Genomic DNA, 18,432 nt, shown 5'->3' with positions numbered 1-18,432 from the left:
GTTCTGTTTCTTAATAATGTTTATTATTCGGGAAAGTACTTGTTTAAATGAAACGAGGTATAATATAACGCGTGGATTACAAGTTACGAGTGTATTTATGGAACAAAATACGAAAAGAAAGACGGATTTCTGTCATTTTTGTATATGTTAATACTTGAAATAGAACATATTAAAACTTAATTGGCGTATATATATTTATTTAACACTAGTGGCACCCGCACGGCTTCGCCCGTAATAGAAAAATTAAAGGTCTTTTGGTTCGCTTGCATATTTACAAATAATGTATGGTGAATTTTCTCGCCAATTGGCTTGTACCGACGTTACGGTTCCACGTTATGATAATTTCGTATCTCGCCAACTGGCTTGTGCCCATGTTACGGTTCCACGTTACGATAATTTCGTAATTTATGATAGTTTTTTTTCTTAAAATTGGAATAAAAAAAAACCACATCGAATTTTCGAAAAATCGCTTCGAGGTGCACATCCCCATGCTACATACTAACTTTGTGCCAAATTTCATGAAAATCGGCCGAACGGTTTAGGCGCTATGCGCGTCACAGACATCCTACAGATATCCTACAGACATCCTACAGACATCCTCCGGACAGAGAGACTTTCTGCTTTATTATTAGTAAAGAAGATAAAAATTCCTTTTTCGTTCATATTTGATTTATCTACGTAAAATTTCTTACTCATGGAACCTAAGAAACAAAGATTCCGTTTCATCCGTATTTCAACTTCTTTAAACGTTCTAATTTATAACATTTAAATCGAAACTTTTTTTTTTTCAAGGGAAGTGTTAGAATGAGAACACATGTAAAAAGACTTGAAAATTTGTCTAAAAGTTGAGGACGTTAAATTCAGTGCCGATTCTCATTTTTTAGCAAAATTTAGCGTTTGATCGACAATGACCATTGGCTGACAACTAAAAAGTTCCACAAATTGATTTGTTTTTATTTTATTATACCACTTTTGTGTGTCATTACTTGCAAGTTGTCTAGTATTGGTAGCTTGTAAAATGGTTATTTAACTGACATGTGACTGCTTGTATTCGCAATTCTAGAGCTCAAATTCGCCACTTTGCATGGGCGCCCATATGTGTGGGGGGGGGGGGGGCAAGAGGGGTCTTGATCCCCCCCCCTTTGAAGTTAGAACTTACCTTGCTTTTAGTACTTTCTTCTTTGCAGAAATGTAAAAATATTTCTTTTCCAGACATTAATGAATAAGTTATTAAAAATGTCAAATTTTAATAACTCTAATCTACTAAAATCTGTTTCCGTGGGAAAAATATCTGACCCCCCCCCCCCCTTAAAATTTTGCATATGGGCGCCCATGCCAGCTTGCAGTAGTTTAAGGGAGTAGTCAAAGAGATGAAACATTTCGGCTTTGCCTGGACAAGACAGATGTCTCGTAGGATTTGTGTAATTGGGTGGGTCTCTGTTTTAGCTTTTTCAGCAGCGATTGGCTAGAGACTGCAGCTCCTCTAGCAGTTTATTTAAATTGCGAATAGTTCTCATTTCCAGTTTCATTTCATTATTTTCTTTCAGTTTTAGGTAGACAGGTCTGTTTTATGGTGCCACCTGGTAAATCCGAAGTGTTCGGATTCTGAACAGAGCTCAGCTGTTACGGAGTTCTGAGGTTCCACTGTGTTCTACTTTTGAACTTTTTTTGAAATACGTTGGGGGGGGGGGTACACTTACCTATGACAGAGGAAAAGAGCTCCGGGGAGGAGGTGCCGACTGCCATAAAGGTGGCACCGGCGATGTCCGTTGGCACCTTGAAGTCTGGAAAAAGAAGAAAAAATCACGTGTCACTCTTTCTTTTAATAAACTCCCGATTATCCGCTAATCTATTGTTCGAGTTTCTGATCAGCCACGAACATAATTGAGACATTTTGGCACATGAGCAAATGGGGGTGTTACCTTCAGTCAAAAGTACTACTTTTAGTCACAGAAATTGATCGAATAAGCAGAAAAAATTAACATGGAGCCAAAAACTACTCTTATTTCTCCAACATTTAATTTTTAATTAGTTTTTTAAAATGTCAGATTTCTGAAGCAATTTTTTTTATCGCGTGACGTCACAAGTGAAGAAAGCCATCTCAAATCGGAAGGCGTGGTTTTCTTTCTGACAAGATACCTCCTTTTGGAGGTTTTTCAGTGTGAGCAATCATTAACGGAACGAGAATTGTTAGGTAAATGAAGTATTCATTTGGCGAAGTTTGGCAATGTCCTGAAACTTCATTCTGGTAACCCTAGTTCCTTATTCATTTGTGACGTCAGCAGCGAAAATGAAAACAGCGGCTAAACGTCTTTTAAGATTATTTGTTAAAGAGAAAATTAGTCAAATTTAAGTAGAAAAGTAACTCATCCCCTGCTTTCGACCGTGCCCTTCGAGAAAAAATATTTTTGAAAAATGGGGGAAAAAAAGAAAAAAAAAAACCAACAACAACCCAATTGAGGAGTAATTTATCAAAAGGGAAAATCTCCACTTTTTAGAAAAATCATTTCATGACATTTTCTAAATCTTTCAGATGACATTTATCAAATCACCTACTCTCAAGAAGTCCATACGTGGAAAACCTTATTTTACTTAAGGGTAAAGTGTGACTTTTAATCAAAAGGTAACAAATCCATCTTTTGCACGCTTTATTTTGAACAAAAGGGGACATATAACGAAAGAATCTGTAGTGCGAAGACTTATAGATCCAAAGGAACGCATGTTCAAAATCATCAAATTTTAATCCACTACTTTTAGGTTCATGCACTTCGATAAGAGAATATGAGAAGGTGAAATATTAGGGTTTTGGTGAAATTGGAATTTTCAACATTCAGGTTTTCGTTGAAAAGGGCACATATCCAAAATTAAGATGGCGATAGCTCCTTGTTTTTTTTTTTTTTTTTTTTTTTTTTTTTTTTTTTTTTACACCAACATTTCTTACTCTGGACACTGATTTGCTGTGCTTTCGAGCTCAATTCTGTACCCAGAGAAGTTGATAAAACTATTTTGCTCTTACTCTAATTCGTTTTTCTCACCTCCTGAAGATTTTTAGAGAATGGTAATGTTCCTTTTTGATAAATTAGTCCTCAATTGTCAGTGCGGAATAAGCAGATAAAATTCTCATGACCATCACTCAAGTTAAATTGAGGGAGGAAGTACTAGGAAAACAAAAATAAAATGCATCTTTTAGCCTGAAATTTTTTTTAGTCCTTTTTCTGAGCTTCGTTGGACTGGTCTACACGAAGTAGAGATTGCTACACAACAGTAGAAAGACTTCAAGAAATTAGACAGTTTGACGAATACGTTGATTGTCTATAAGGAGACATACGAGCCATTGATACCACATTAACATTACATATGACTAAATTAACGTCTCAGCAATTGTCTACATGTAGACATAGTCACACTTGAGTGACTGTCTACAACGTGGCAGTCATTGCGGTAGGGCTTAAATCCGTCTGTCCAGTTTTTTAAAGACAGAATTCCGTCCTCATCAGGTGATCACACAAATAGGGTTACTGAAAAAAGTGCTTTTCCGTTAGCCGGACGCAAGAGATAATTCGCCAAATGATTTCGCCCAACGCCAAGTGATAATTCGCCGAATGATCCGCCAAGCGAACACGTCCAACAAGGGTTGTACGAAAATTGGCGGATTTCTACATCAATTTGGCGAATAATCACTTGGCGTTGAGCGTAATCATTTGGCGTATTATCGCTTGCGTCCGGCTAACGGAAAAGTACTCTGAATTTTTTTTAAATATGAAGCAAGCGAAAAAGTATATTAACAGTTTTCTTTTCTTTTCTTTTTTTTTTTTTTTTTTTTTTTTTGAGGCAAAAACTATTCGTTTTTGTGGCCCAGTCGTGAAAGTTTTAAAGTCTGACGAAATTTCAAGAAAAGCGCCAAATTGAAAGGCTTGGCGAGAAATGGGAAGGACCACGAACTTCACCGTCTGCATGTGGTAAGACATCCATCTGCGAAGCACGTGAAGGATGTCTTCCATTACTCGCCGAAACTCGTTATACTGGGCTAAAACTACGGGCCGACTTTAAGACCTAAAATCTCGAAAACAGGGACACGAGGGCAAATACTTTGTGCGACCAGAAACATGCTTAACTATACTCTTTCGATAGCTACTTACTTAAATATTTATCATTATTGAACATTATCGTATGATTTCCTGATCAGTGTTGAAAAGTGAAACACATAAACCTGAGGGTATTTTTTCACTCAAAAAGAAAATGATCTGGATGAGGAGGTACTTACAGTCTGCGATGACCTTGAGACATGGCACAAAGTACTTGTCGCAGACGATGGCCAGCATGCAGACGATGTAGGCGACGATGAGGGCGTGGACGAGGATGCCTCCCTTTTCCCGCTGCTCCTGAGTGAAGAAGTCGTCTGGGAACTCCTCTAGGGAGGGAGGCACGCACTGTGGAACCACCCCGACGCCATCCGGGGATGGCGTCGAGTTGTCGACGCTTAGAATGTGACGACCTGCGAATGGAAAAAATGAGTTAGACCTAAAAGCTCAAAGTAATCACTTTTTAACCCCCGACACTCAAAGGAAGGGGGTTATAAGTTTGGCGTGTCTGTGTGTCTGTCTGTGGCACCCTGAACGGATGGACCGATTTTGGAAGAAAAAAAAATTGCTCGAAATGAGAGTTGATCGAGAGTGTTCTTAGATCAGTGTTGCCAGATGGTCAAATCCAGATTTCCCCAATTCCCTTCCAATTTTTCCCCAAAAAGCGATGTTTTTTATCAAAATTCCCCATTTTCAAAAATTATTTTTCCACTAATATTTTCATAAAATGAATCGACTTCCTCTGATATTTTTCTCTCTTGAAAAATCTCCCCCCCCCCAAATAGCCAAATTTTCTTATAAAATTCCCCAACTTTTTTTTCTTCCCATTTTCGCTTTTTTTTTTTGCCTTTATCTTTATCTTTTTTTTTTATCTTTACTAATAAGAAAGCTGAAAGTCTCTCTCTCTCTCTGTCAGGATCTCTGTGACGCGCATAGCACCTAGACCGTTCGACTGATTTTCATGAAATTCGGCAAAGAATCAGTTTGTAGTATGAGAGTGTGCACCTTTAAGCGATTTTTTGAAAATTCGATTTTGTTCTTTTTCTATTCCAATTTTAAGAACATTTTCCCGAGCAAAATTATCATAAGATGGACGACTAAATTACCAAGTTATCATAATGTAACGTGAGCAAGCCAATTGGCAAGAAATTCATCATGCATTATTTGTAAATATACAGGGGAACCAAAATACCTTTTAATTTTTTACTACGAGCAAAGCCGTACGGGTGCCACAAGTCATAAATACAAGCGCCTGACCGAAGAGATAAGATATAGCCAAATGTTTTTTTTCTACTCGCATTTACTACTCTGCTTCTGTATATATGATTTTTGTATATATTTATCCAAGAACATTCTTCATCACACTTATTTTTGCGTGTTTCACATATCAACTAGTAACTCACGCAAAACTATTAATGCAAATTCCATAGCATAAAATTCCACATAATACGAAATGAGAATTCCATAAAGTTGAGCAAAGCTAAACCAAACAATGTAACTACCACATGTCAAAACGCAAATTTAATTACACTTCTTTTTTTTTTCCCGAGGTTCTTGGTTTCCCCAGGTTTTCCCCAAGAATTTTTTTTCCCCCAAAGAATTCCCTTCAAAACCCATTTCCCCAAAATTTCCCCAGAGAACACCAGATTTCCCCAAAATGGGGAAATTTCCCCCAATCTGGCAACACTGTCTTAGATAGGTTGCAACTTTGGATGTTATTAATTAACGTAGATATTAATTAAAAATCTCTAAAAGGTTTTTTGCGATTTTTGCAGTGAAAACATAATTAAATGTTTTTTAAAATTTAATACCAAAATAAAGAAATTTTTTTCCGCGTCTGATAAAGAGTGTGTTCGGAAGTTCCATGTATCGTAGAATTCGAATTATAACGTTTTTTTAAAAGCATATTTTAATAACGGCTAAGCCTTTATTCACGCGATTGATGACCGAATTTATTGTTGGCTGACAAGAAAATAAAACGCAATGATTTAAAATTTTTATCTGTTGCCAGTTTTTATGTAGCAGCAAATAAAATACTTGACATTGATTTTTAATAATATTAGGCTTTTAAAAGGATTTTCAATTTACCCTCTTGTTGTACAGTTGCGACTCAGTCGGGGTTTTTTTAGAATTTTTTAAATTTTATATTTACCCATGATTTTTTTTCCGCAAAGCAATAAGGCCACTAGTAAGCAAGCTGTGAAAATATCGTCATATGAGACCTATTTATTTATTTATTTATTTATTTAAACCCCACCAGTCACCACCGTACCAACCCCGGTGAGGGTTTAACCGGATGTGGTGAATGGGGGGGAACAGAACAGATCACGAGCGACACTCGCTGGAACAATTTTGAAAATTACAAAAACCAATAACAATAATAAGATAACAAACAATAAAAAAACTAAATAAAAAGAACTAATATACAAGTGAAGAAACTAAATAAGACTGGAATGACTGGTAAATACAATGTAAACGGTAATTTTGAAAGTTTTTAGGCTGGATATTTAAAGTCATCTGCTTGAGATATGAGAAGCGACATTATTTGAGATGATTTTATGAGACCTAAGGGGGGTTATCCACAAATGGTGTCACTTTTCGAGGGGGCTATGATATTATGAGAGTACTTGACAAGGGGGAAGGAGGGGGAAACAAAACATGTGACACCACGCATTTTTTAACAAGAATATGTTAATGAAAAATAGCGAGATGTATGAATAGGGGGGGGGGGGCGTGAAATGTTCCTTTTTGTGAAGAGAAAAGAAGGGTCAACAATTTTGAAAAAAAAGTATGGCTTTATTAATGGACGGCCCCTTATCCGTTGGGGACATAAAATATTATAATAATGAGAACTTGGGGATTGCTTTTACATCAAAAGCTAATTTCAATAAAAAAGAAATGACTTGTTTTGAGTAACAAAAGAGAAAAATAAATAAATGAAGAGTTGAGTATTCCATTTAGTCGCCAAACTTTTATTTAGTCGCCGGATGGCGAGTGATTATTGTCAGTACTTGGTGCATATGGGCAAGTAATTTTTGCAGTAAAAGTTGTAACACGTTCGAGAAAAATACTTTTTTTATCGCAACAAAATGATAAAAGAGGGTACTCTTCTTTATAAATCCTTCTGGAGGAGGCAATGCCTTCTGAAGATTTCCTAGATAATTCGCCGTAATTGGCTTTTTTTTTTTTATAATTCAAACGCTTTCTTTGTAATCAGGAAACCAGACAATAGTAAAAAAAAAAAATTAATTTGAATTTTGACATCTTGAATTCAAATTATGTTTTTCTCAATCACGAGTGTGTATATGTAGGCGTGTGTGTTTGTGTTTGGGGGTTTGTGTGTAAGGAGTATGTGTATGTGTGTGTAGGCATATGTGTTTGTGTGTGTGCAGGCATGAATGTGTGGGTAGTTGTGTTTGTGTGTGTGTATGTGTAGGTGTCTGTATGTATGCGTGTGTGTATGTGCATGTGTGTAGGTATGTGTATGTGTTTGTGTGTGTGTGCGTGTGTGTGTGTAGTTGTGTATGTATGCGTGTGTGTGTGTTGGATACTGACGTAAACTGGAGACGGCTTTTGCTATAGGAGCAGCACCGTGAGGAGCCGGTCGACGGTAATGGTGCGGAGGGTGACGGCGGGAAAATAAAATGATAGGACATCAAAACAGTCAAGTGAGAGCAATAAGCAATCGTGATTGCTCAAAAAAAAAAAAAAGAAAAAAGAGTCGAAAACAAGTTGCAACCAAAAAAGCAAAGTAATGCATGTTTGTGAATACTTAACCTATTTGCCCTCATGCCTCCGTTCTCGGAATATGAGGACTTAAGCTGTCAGCCGGAATTTTAAGAAAAGTCGCCAAATTTGAGCAGGTTTCGGCGAGAAATGGAAGACATGTTTTGCACGCTTTGCAGATGGATATCCTAAAACATACAGTCGGTGAAGTGGCATGGTAATTCCATTTCTCGCCAATCCTTAAAGTTGGCGCTTTTTGTAAAATTTCTGCCGAATCTTAGACTTAATATCTCGAAACACTTAACAGTGGTGCCCACAGAGGGGGATTATGGCGCAAGTTGCGCAATCAAAAAAAAAAATTTTTTTTTTGGGGGGGGGGAGGATTTTTTAATTTTTCTATTTAAATTTATTTATTGATTTATTTTTTATTCAAGTTATTTATTTTATTTTATTTTATTCTGTTTATATTTCATATCCTTTATTTATTTAGCTTGTATGTGTGTGTGTGTGTGTTAGTCATTGGCGTATCACAGAACTTTTCTAATAAAATGATGGTAATAATGATTAAAAATAAATAAACAAGCAAATAAATAAAAAATATTAAAAAAATAAATTAATTAACATTTTTTAAAAAACAAAAAAGAGAGCTAGAAAATAAAAAAAGGGGAGAAAGAGGGTTGAGAATTTTTTTTTTGGGGGGGGGGGATTTGCGCCATTGAACTTTGGGGGGGGGCACCCCTGACTCTTAATATACTTTTTAGGTTTAATATAATATCAAGAATTATATATATATATATATATATATATATATATATATATTATATAATATATATATATATATATATGTACTATTAAGACTTACTATATTATTAATGTATCGATAATGGGGAGAAAAGGGAAATAACTTTTTGGTCAAAAGTGTCTCATAAATACTGTTTTGATTGTTGCCTGTTTCCATTATTTTCATTATTACACCACTCATGTGTTTCCCTGCTAAGGTGCAGTTGAGATGAACTTTTTTGTTTCTTTGTATGCTAAAACATCGAGATAACAGTCCAGTTCCTTTTTATGGCCGAACGCGAGATTAGAACCCAAACAAAAGTTTCGGGCTTGACGAAAGGAATGACGAGGCAGATTTAGATGCTACCTCACGTTCTGGGTGCAAACGATAATTGTATTTTTTTGTGTTGATATTTTTTAACTTCCTTCTTCCTACCTTGCGGGCTACAATAAAGAGCTTCATCGGAGGCATACGTTATCACGGAATTGATCACTTAATTACCGATACGGCAAAGATAATGAATGCTTTGTTTATCTTTTTTATTATATAAAAATGAGGTTACGAGGCATAATCGAATTATGCGCACGTGAGTTTAAAACGATTCTTTTTTCAATCTTCCCAGTGGGCGTGGCCACTGGTATTAACTATTGATGTGCCGGATCGTTAAAAAAGTATATCCGCGGATACGGATCATTAGTGTCAAGATCCTCGGATACGGATCTCATTTTTTTTTACCCAATTCAACTATCCAACTGTAAAATTTGTTACGGAAGGGATTCCCGTCAGAATAACGGCAGTTTTTTCAAAAAATGTCAACTGCGACAAAAATATAATCAAGACTGCCATTTACTCTTTAAAGAAATCTCCGTTAAAATTGAGGGAGAGTTGGAAGAAATGGGCCAGCGCTGCTTTAATGCTTAGATGGAATGTGAAAAATTATTGCTAGCTGACTCGGTAGATGTAGGATACAGGAGCAAGAGTGTAAAGCTGCTACTGGACACGATAGAAATAACTTTTCGCATTTTATTTCAGCATAAATGCAGTGCTGACCCATTCCACCGAACTAACTTCGACCGCCAAAATATAGAACCGGGAACACCTTTACAAACAGTAAATAGAGAATTTAGTCTCACTTTTTTTGAAGGATGCCGAGAGAAACGAAAATGAATAACAGAAACCCCAAATCAATTACGAAAACTAATATTAAATAAAAAATTAAAAAAACAAAAATGTCCCAGAGAGCCGACCTTATATTAAGATGAATTTCGCGGGTCAGAGCACACATTTGTTAACATATATGAACTGACGACAGGTAAAAATTTCAACTCAATGAGTTTTTTCTCCTTATCTTCCGACTATGAAATCGCTACTAATCACGCGTATAAAGGCTAGGGATTGGATTTAAAATTTACTTAACAAGATTACAGCTCCTACTGAATATAAGTTGGAAGTTTCAAATAAATATCAAACGCAGAAAACTTCGTTCTTTCAATCAGGGCAACCAATTTTAACGTACGGGTAAATTTTTACTACCATAATTGTGAAAAACGTTAAGTCGGTTTTTAATTAATATCTCCGGTAATCACGTGTTTAAGAGCTACGATGCCACAAAAAGACACACTGATACACACCTTTAAAACTTATTTCCCCTTCCCTTTTGCAACGGGGAGGAGGGGGGGGGGTACAAACTGGCTTCTGAAATGATACCTTATAATTTAAATAGGGAATAAAACCTAATTTAAACGGAATTTAAGAGTATTTAATTTAAATATTAAAATTTTTTTAGAATAGAAATGATCCGTTCAAGATCGTTCAAAAAAGATACGGATACGGACACAGATCTTTATTTTTCCTCGGATATCCGCGGATACGGATACGGATATCCGGAACATCACTAGTATTAACATGAAAGGGCGCGCGTATTTCTCAGATACACTAATGTAAAATGTAGTATTTTCAAGATGTTCAATTTCCAAAATATTTTAAAATTAACTAGCAGTTAATCGGTGCAATTTCTTTTAAAAGCTTCCATTCTAAAACAGATACAGACATTCTCCACAAAACACAGTTTTTCTTTTTACATGACCAAGGATTATTAATGTGTAAATAGAAATGAAATAAATGAAATTGTCGATACTTTGATTCAACTAATTACATTCGGAATGTAATAGACGAATTGTAATATGAAAAAGCAGGTTACAAGAACAAAAAAAAAAGTTACATGAAAGAGCCGCTTGTATGTCTGAGATACAAGCAACAGATATGCAGACCTCTACTGACGCGAGGAAATTTCCGATGACCTTTGAAAGTTGGTCTAGAAGTGGTGTAATTATACCGAAAGGCCGACATTCGTAGCGTTGTCATAGCGTAAACGAGCTGATGTGTGCATCACATGAGTTCCTTTTACACCAATTTAATGCTATTTCCCTATTATTGCAATTTTAATGGGATTCTCTCTCTAACTCTTTAAATATCACTAGCAATGGCCACATTGAAAGCAGATTTAAAAAAAAAAAAAAAAATCGCTAAATTTTTCGCCAAGTTGGCGACAAAACTTGGCAACCAAAAGACTGGCGATATATCGCCAAGTGACCGCCAAATTATAACACCACTTGAGTTTGCATCGAAATTAACAATGATTTCCCCCCAAAAATGTGCAAAAGACCCCTTTAGAAACACCCGAATGCAACCAAAATAGGAGGTGCACAACTAGACCCCACTACGAGTCTATGTACCAAATTTCAACTTTCTAGGACATACCATTTTTGAGTTATGCGAGATGCATACGCACATACGCACATACACACATACGCACATACATACAGACGTCACGAGAAAAGTCGTTGTAATTACCTCGGTGATGGTCAAAATGGATATTTCGCGTGTCTATACATTCTTAGGCACTTTTCCGCATGTGGTCGAATCGAAAAAAAAACTCAACATTCATTTGGGGGTGAGCAAAATGGAAATTAAGGGCGATTTTTGAGTGAAAATTTTTTCGCGAATACAATACTTCCTTTTTTGTAAAAGGAAGTAAAAAGTCTTTAAAACGAAATGACACATCTTCGTGTATCTCTCAGATACGCGCCTTCCTCAAAGATAGGCTTGCCAGACGTCCCGGTTTTCAAACGAAATCCCGGTGTCCCGGCCGGTTTACTTCAGGTTTCGGAAAAAGACAAATTTGATTACAAATGACCAAAAAGGTCTAAAAACAGTTAACTGAATGATTATCTCGGATAATTAGTACATCATTTGTATCATTGACTTGTAACACTAATAACGGATTAGCTTGTGAGGGGTTTTACAACAAGATTAAAACCAAAAAAGACTCAAAAAGTCCTATGAAATGAAAAGTATATGTAATATTGTTCAATTTTTTATTCCTTATTCAAAGTGTTTGTCTTTTTCTGACTGATATAAATTGTAAATATTTACATATCGGAAGTGAAATTTCTAATTTAATCTGCTTATGTCATTTTTTATTACCCCTGTTTTAGGTTCATAATTAGTAGGCTTTTATTCATAGCATTGAGAATAAACTGCCCTACAAAACGCTCCAAAAATCAGCCAGGAGTGTGTACAGATTTGCGTGCTAGCGACGCTGGGGGAGGAGAGGGGGGTTGGCATTCCGTGTCCCGGTTGAACATTTCAGAAATGTGGCAAGCCTACTCAAAGAGGACACTTAGCAGTGTTAGGCCACAGCACTTTTTCAATTAAAAAAAGTAATAAAAATAAAATAAAATAAATTTAAAGTGCATATTTTTCACAATTTGTGCTTACTTCAGAACGGAACAGTTCTTTTTTTTTTTGTAACTACATATTCAATTTCATTTGATGCTGATTTTAATATTAAGAACGAAACTAGAAAATCGCCCGTCAAGGTATGACGGGTGGAAATTGCTTCTACATTTGAACGAAGCCATTGCCTGTTTGGGGAAATTTTGATCGTTGAAATTGTAACCCAGAGTATTTTCACCGTCTTCATTCCGAGGGAGGGTCCAGATTCCCCCGCCTCCCTAATGTCACCTTTTCACTGTTCACTCCAGGGTCCCCTCTTACCTACCACTATTTGTGATTCCCTAATGTCACCGAAGGTGACTTTAAATTGCATTTTGAGACTTCAATTTTGAAAAACTTCCAGATGGGATGGCTCCGCTGGGATGGATGTGAAATTCCAATCTTTTGGATGTGAAAATTCCAAAATTGATCCGGATAGGATGTGAAATTCCCCACTCTCCCTCTCCCACCACCTATAAAGTATCATATTTTTTTACACGTGTATAATATTCTGAAGGTAAGGAAATTGAAACTCCAGTGGATTACCTCCAGTAGGTAGCGTTCATTGTTGACCACTTTTTCGTTTCTTCATTCCCCTGAAATGACACAGTCATACCAGCGAAACAGTTAGGTTACCGGATCGAGTTCAGCCTTGTCACAATAAAGCCTTTCCCCGCATGTTAAACATTATCAAAACACATTATCAAATGATCATGCCGTGGCGCGAGGCTCATTCTTGATGACGTCAGGAGCGTTACTCGTTCATTGGCTGTTATATATACAAAATTCCTGGCAGGTTCTCATTCAAGTTATTTTTGCAATCAACATTCCTTTAAGAATCGCGATTGGTTGTGCTTTCTAGTCAGTCCACAAATAATTCATAATCGGAAAATCAATTCAGTTCTGCCACCTAGGGAGGATGTGAAATTTCCCACTCTCCCTCCCCCGCCACCTATAATAAAGCTGAAAGTCTCTCTGTCTGTATGTCTGGATCTCTGTGACGCGCATAGCGCCTAGACCGTTCGGCCGATTTTCATTTCAAATTTGGCACAAAGTTAGTTTATAGCATATTTTTCGAAAATTCGATGTGGTTGTTTTTCTATTCCAATTTTAAGAACAAAATTATCATAAGATGGACGAGTAAATTACGAAATTATCATAACGTGGAACCGTAACATGGGTACAAGCCAGTTGGCGAGAAAATTCACCATATATTATTTGTAAATATGCAGGCGAACCAAAAGACCTTTTAATTTTTCTATTACGGGCAAGGCCGTGCGGGGGTACCACTAGTGTATAGTATTCTGAAACTAAGAAAATAATAAGCTGCAAGAGGTTCCCTCCTCCTCTCTCCCTTTTTTTATATTGAGGCTCTACAAACTCAACTTTAAGCTATTATTGGTGATTTTAAAGAACGAGTGGACGCTTCGAGAATCCCTACAAAAATATACAATTTTAAGCTAACTTTGGCGATGTTGTACCAGGGAGAGAGGAGAAGTGGTTTGAAATTGAAGTCCTAACACCATTTCAGGATTGAAATCTTAAAGCCATTTCAAGAGAAAAGGGGACGATAAGCGGATCCCATCTGGAAGTTTTTCAAAATTGAAGTCTCAAAATGCAATTTTAAGTCACCTTCGGTGACATTAGGGAACCACAAATATAGTAGGCGCCGCTTAATGTGATTACTTTGGGACAAATATAATTTGATGACAATAACCAACTGATAACAATAACCGAAAAGAATCCAGGAGACACAAAATAATGATTTTTTTTCCAATTACGGTGTATTTATTTTGGCAACCTCAAATTAAAATCACAATGACTCAACTGAACGCAGTTTTAAATTATAAATTATTAAATTAACAGAATGGAAATTATAAAAAGTTAAAGCTAAATTATGCAATTTTTAATCACATAGTAATAGGTGAAAGAAAAATATGACAGTTTTCCCTGACATTCGTAAACCAGTTTCAAAGCACATTCAGCTTTTCTATCTTTTCCAGCATGGTTTTGCTTGTTGTTTCAATTTTAATTTAACTTCGCTTTGTTTTCAATTTCGACACAATTCTTTAACAGCTTACAAAGAAATATCAACAATGGAGGTTCTACATCGATGCCCGCAACATGTCCAGCGACTGAATTTTTTTTAGGTGCAAAAGAAAGTTTTCTTAGGAGGAGTCTGTGGTCACTGGGGGGGCGAACTTTCTGTGACTTCATTCCTAGAAAAATTTTGAACTGCTATTGAAAACCACAAAATGCTACACCGAAAGTTAGTCTCGTCAGGGTTTGCCTATGTATTTCTGTTAATTGAGGAACGAAAACGGGGGAAAAAATGAAAGTTTATGAAAAAGTGATAACAATAAACGAAGACGCTGATTACAATATCCGACTTTTTTAACGTCTGTTAACATACAAGTGTTCCGGGACTTCGTGATTCTGATAACATTAAGCGAATGATAACATTAACCGTGACCACATTAAGCGGCGCCCACTGTAGTGGTAGGTGAGAGGGACCCTGGAGTGAACAGTGAAAAGGTGACATTAGGGAGGAGGGGGAATCTTGGCCCTCCCTCGGAAATGTCTTGAAATTAAAGGTGAATTATTTTTGCAACCGCCTAGGTACTCTAACAATATTTGGTTACAGAAGGACGCATTCTGAACTGGGCTCACACCCCGATGGGAGGTTATGGGAAGGCACTGTGACCTCACAAAAAATTCTTATTCGGCAAATTTTGTCTTACGACTCGGTAAATTTGGAGACAACAAAATTATTCTTTTAAACAATTTATAATGATGCTATTCTCATATTTTATCATTCGGTAAAATTCGGAGTTTCATCGAAAATTTTAGTTTGGGTGGCCCCTGTTTATAGGGTACAACCTCTTGTTATAGAGTCTTCGAACATACGGTCAAACCCCGCTGTAATGAACCTTCAGTGGATTGGCTTAAGAGATCGCTATTACCGAGGGTTCACTACATCCATTTTTTTTTTAATGTAACACTTGCTAAGGTACACTAAAATTCGGGTACACATGCAGTGTTCCCCTTTGCAATGCGTTACAAACATAATGACAAACTTTACAAATAGCCGTAAGAAAATCAGACTCGTGTTTCGGGGTTAAAAGGAACCCCCTTTTCAATGTGATAAGAGAATAATGATATTGTTGCTACAACTACGAAACAAGTGCCTGAAATATTTTCTGCTTTTTTTGCTCTATGCTTATGATATATTTTCAGCCGAGTCTCAATTAACTGAATTGATCGTTACTGAAAGTCCTTCGGTAAATCGGAAATACCGTACAAAAGATAGAACTCGAAAACGGCTCTTAGAGGATGATCGAAGAAACTGGTTTAAACATATATACAATGTACTACATCTACAAGATGTCTACTGCATGGGATTTTTTACTGTGTTACATTTAATGCGAACAAATTTCTTCAGTCAATGAGTCGGGTACTGCTAAATTTCAAGTAACATAATGTTGCAGACTTAAATCTTTATTAACTCTTTTCTTAGTTCTTCTATTCTAAACATAAAAACGCAATTAAATAGAAATTGATTAATAAAATAAAACTTTGCTCTCCGATTCGATCGGTATTGAATTAAATGGCGTTATTAAAACTGGAATCAGTTGATGTTTCAAAAATTTACAAGGGCTGTAATAGAAGGATATAAGTGTAGGGATTATTCAGTACCTGCCATAGGAATGGCTGTATCTGGAAGTGATGTTGTTCACTTACCAAAACAATCCTCGGCCGATGATCGAGTAACCCGCGTATTTCAACAATGAAACTCGCGCCAGGGCATGATCATTTGATAATATGTTTTGGTAATGTTTAACATGCAGGGAAAAGCTTCACTGTGATAAGGCTGAACTCGATCCGGTCACTTAATTGTTTTACTAGTAAGACTGTCATTTCAGGGGAATGAAGAATAAAAAAAGTGGTTGAAAATTAACGCTAACCACTGGAGTTAAGGGTTAACCCACTGGGGGTAGGGTTAACCTTTAACTCCAGATAATTTCAAATATCAAAATATCACCAAACAGGCAATTGCTTCGTTCAAATGTAGAAGAGTAGAAGCAATTTTCATACCTTGACGGACGACTTTCTGGTAAATAAATAAAGAAACAAAACATGTATAAGGTAAAAAAAAATATTTAAATTATTGAAATGAGGAAAGCTATGAATGCCCGGATTGCTTTCATGTTTGTCAAGTTTCTCTCTCTTATAATTAATTTGTTAACTTTATTAACATTCTATTTTATAATTGCTACTAGCGGTACCCGCACGGCTTTGCCCGTAGTAGAAAATTAAAAGGTCATTTAGTTCGCCTGTATATTTAAAAATAACGGATGATGAATTTTTCGCCAATTTGCTCGCCCATGTTACGGTTAAACGTTATGATAATTTGGTAATTTACTCGTCCATGTTATGATAATTTGGTTCGGTAAAATGCTCTTAAAATTGGAACAGAAAAAGAACAAAATCGAATTTTCGAAAAATCGCTTCGAGGTGCACACCTCCATGCTCCAAACTAACTCTGTGCCAAATTTCATGAAAGTCGGCTGAACGGTCTAGGCGCTATGCGTGTCACAGTCATCCAGACAGTTAGAGAGAGAGAGAGAGAGAGATCCAGATGTCCAGACAGAGAGACGTTCAGCTTTACTATTAGTAAAGAATATACAGTCGGACCTCCATATATCGAAGTAGCAAATTGCCAGAAAAAAATTCGATACATAGAAATGTCGATATATAGAAACGATCTTATTTTATCATAAAAGTATCCTAAAACATTAAAATAAAAGCTAATTTTCGTGTATGAAACCCAATTTATAATTTATACGAGTATCGGATTAAATGAAAGTTAATGATTAAAAAATTAACAGAAATTACAGTTTTACGCCAACCATACATCTTCATATTCTTCGGCAATTCAACTTGATCGCAACATTAGGGGATTTTCGTTTTAACAATGCGATCAAGAGAAAAGTAAGAAATCAATCTACTTAAACTGAATGATTTTTACTGAAGATAAGAAGACTAAAAATGATAATCAACAAACAAAAGGGATAATTTTAAACTGATTTCACAGTGTTACTGGTTACAGTTAAGATTTAAAATAAACTTTGAGGGAATTTAAGAACTTCAGAACGAAACAACGACTTAACTACACACCCTTCAACCCCAGATTTCTTTTGAGTTCCGTAGCAACCTTTAGTGAACGTAATTTTCTCCTCTAACCTTCATTTTTCATGAGACAAACAGTTTATAGTGGAAAAAAATCTACGAATGTCTCAAAAAAAAAAAAAAAAAAATCGATATATAGAGATTTTTTCGATATATAGAAACAATTTTTCGATATAATGAACATAGAAATTTGCTGGGATTTCGATATATAGAAAATTTTGATATGTGGAAGTTCGATCTATGGAGGTTCGACTGTACATTTTTGTTTTTGTCATCGGAAAAAAGCTTTTTCTATTAACCAACCACGGCGCAAGTATAATAAAAGCATCATTGAAGTAGACGAACGGGGTTCCGGATAAAAGAGTTCCAGATTATCGAGATTCTACCATGCATAAAATTAGGCAATCTGACATGAAAAAATATGGAGACAATGCTACTGACCATGCGGCGATTGCTGTGTCGTAACAGCTGTCCCGTCCTCCTTGAAGCTACCATAAAGCGCGGAGAAGACGCCGTAGACGTGAACGAGCCACAGGTGGCGACGACGATACAGTTTCCACATACGTTAAAGGGGCTGGTGTCTCGAACCGGTGACCCGGAGAGCTTTCAGACGACACTAGAAAAGGAGAGAGGAGGGCGAGCAGACGAGCATAAATTGAAGCCGATCTCGCCGCTATCTTTTATACGGAGAGCCTTATCTCCCGGGATGGAGTGTTGTCTTCGGGAGCACCCGCCCTTTCTGGAGTGTCGCTCCTGTATCTGGGGGGGGGGGGGGGGCGCTCAAAGTTCGCGATATTCACGTTTCGTTTAAGGCGGGTGATAAATTGAAAAACAATGGAAGGCAATTTGGCCGATGAAAGTGGTTTTTGGTGGTAA

The 18,432-nt window shown here is 36.5% G+C and overlaps 1 protein-coding gene across 1 annotated transcript in view; it reads right to left on the bottom strand.

Annotated features, from left to right (window-relative positions):
* Window positions 1-18,176, bottom strand: part of LOC129232594 (sodium/potassium/calcium exchanger 4-like) — a 43,853-nt gene extending 25,677 nt beyond the window's left edge. Inside the window, exons 1-3 of the mRNA XM_054866727.1 lie at window positions 17,998-18,176; window positions 4,265-4,495; window positions 1,701-1,784 (exon numbers count right to left, since the gene is read on the bottom strand). Coding sequence (XP_054722702.1) covers window positions 1,701-1,784; window positions 4,265-4,495; window positions 17,998-18,118 — 436 coding nt within the window. The 5' untranslated portion in view covers window positions 18,119-18,176. The remainder of the gene's footprint in view (window positions 1-1,700; window positions 1,785-4,264; window positions 4,496-17,997) is intronic.
* Window positions 18,177-18,432: the final 256 nt, after the last annotated feature.

The sequence above is a fragment of the Uloborus diversus genome, unplaced genomic scaffold, assembly GCF_026930045.1.
Source record: "Uloborus diversus isolate 005 unplaced genomic scaffold, Udiv.v.3.1 scaffold_13, whole genome shotgun sequence".
Taxonomy (NCBI): Eukaryota; Metazoa; Arthropoda; class Arachnida; order Araneae; family Uloboridae; genus Uloborus; species Uloborus diversus.
This window is presented reverse-complemented; position numbering and strand designations above follow the sequence as displayed.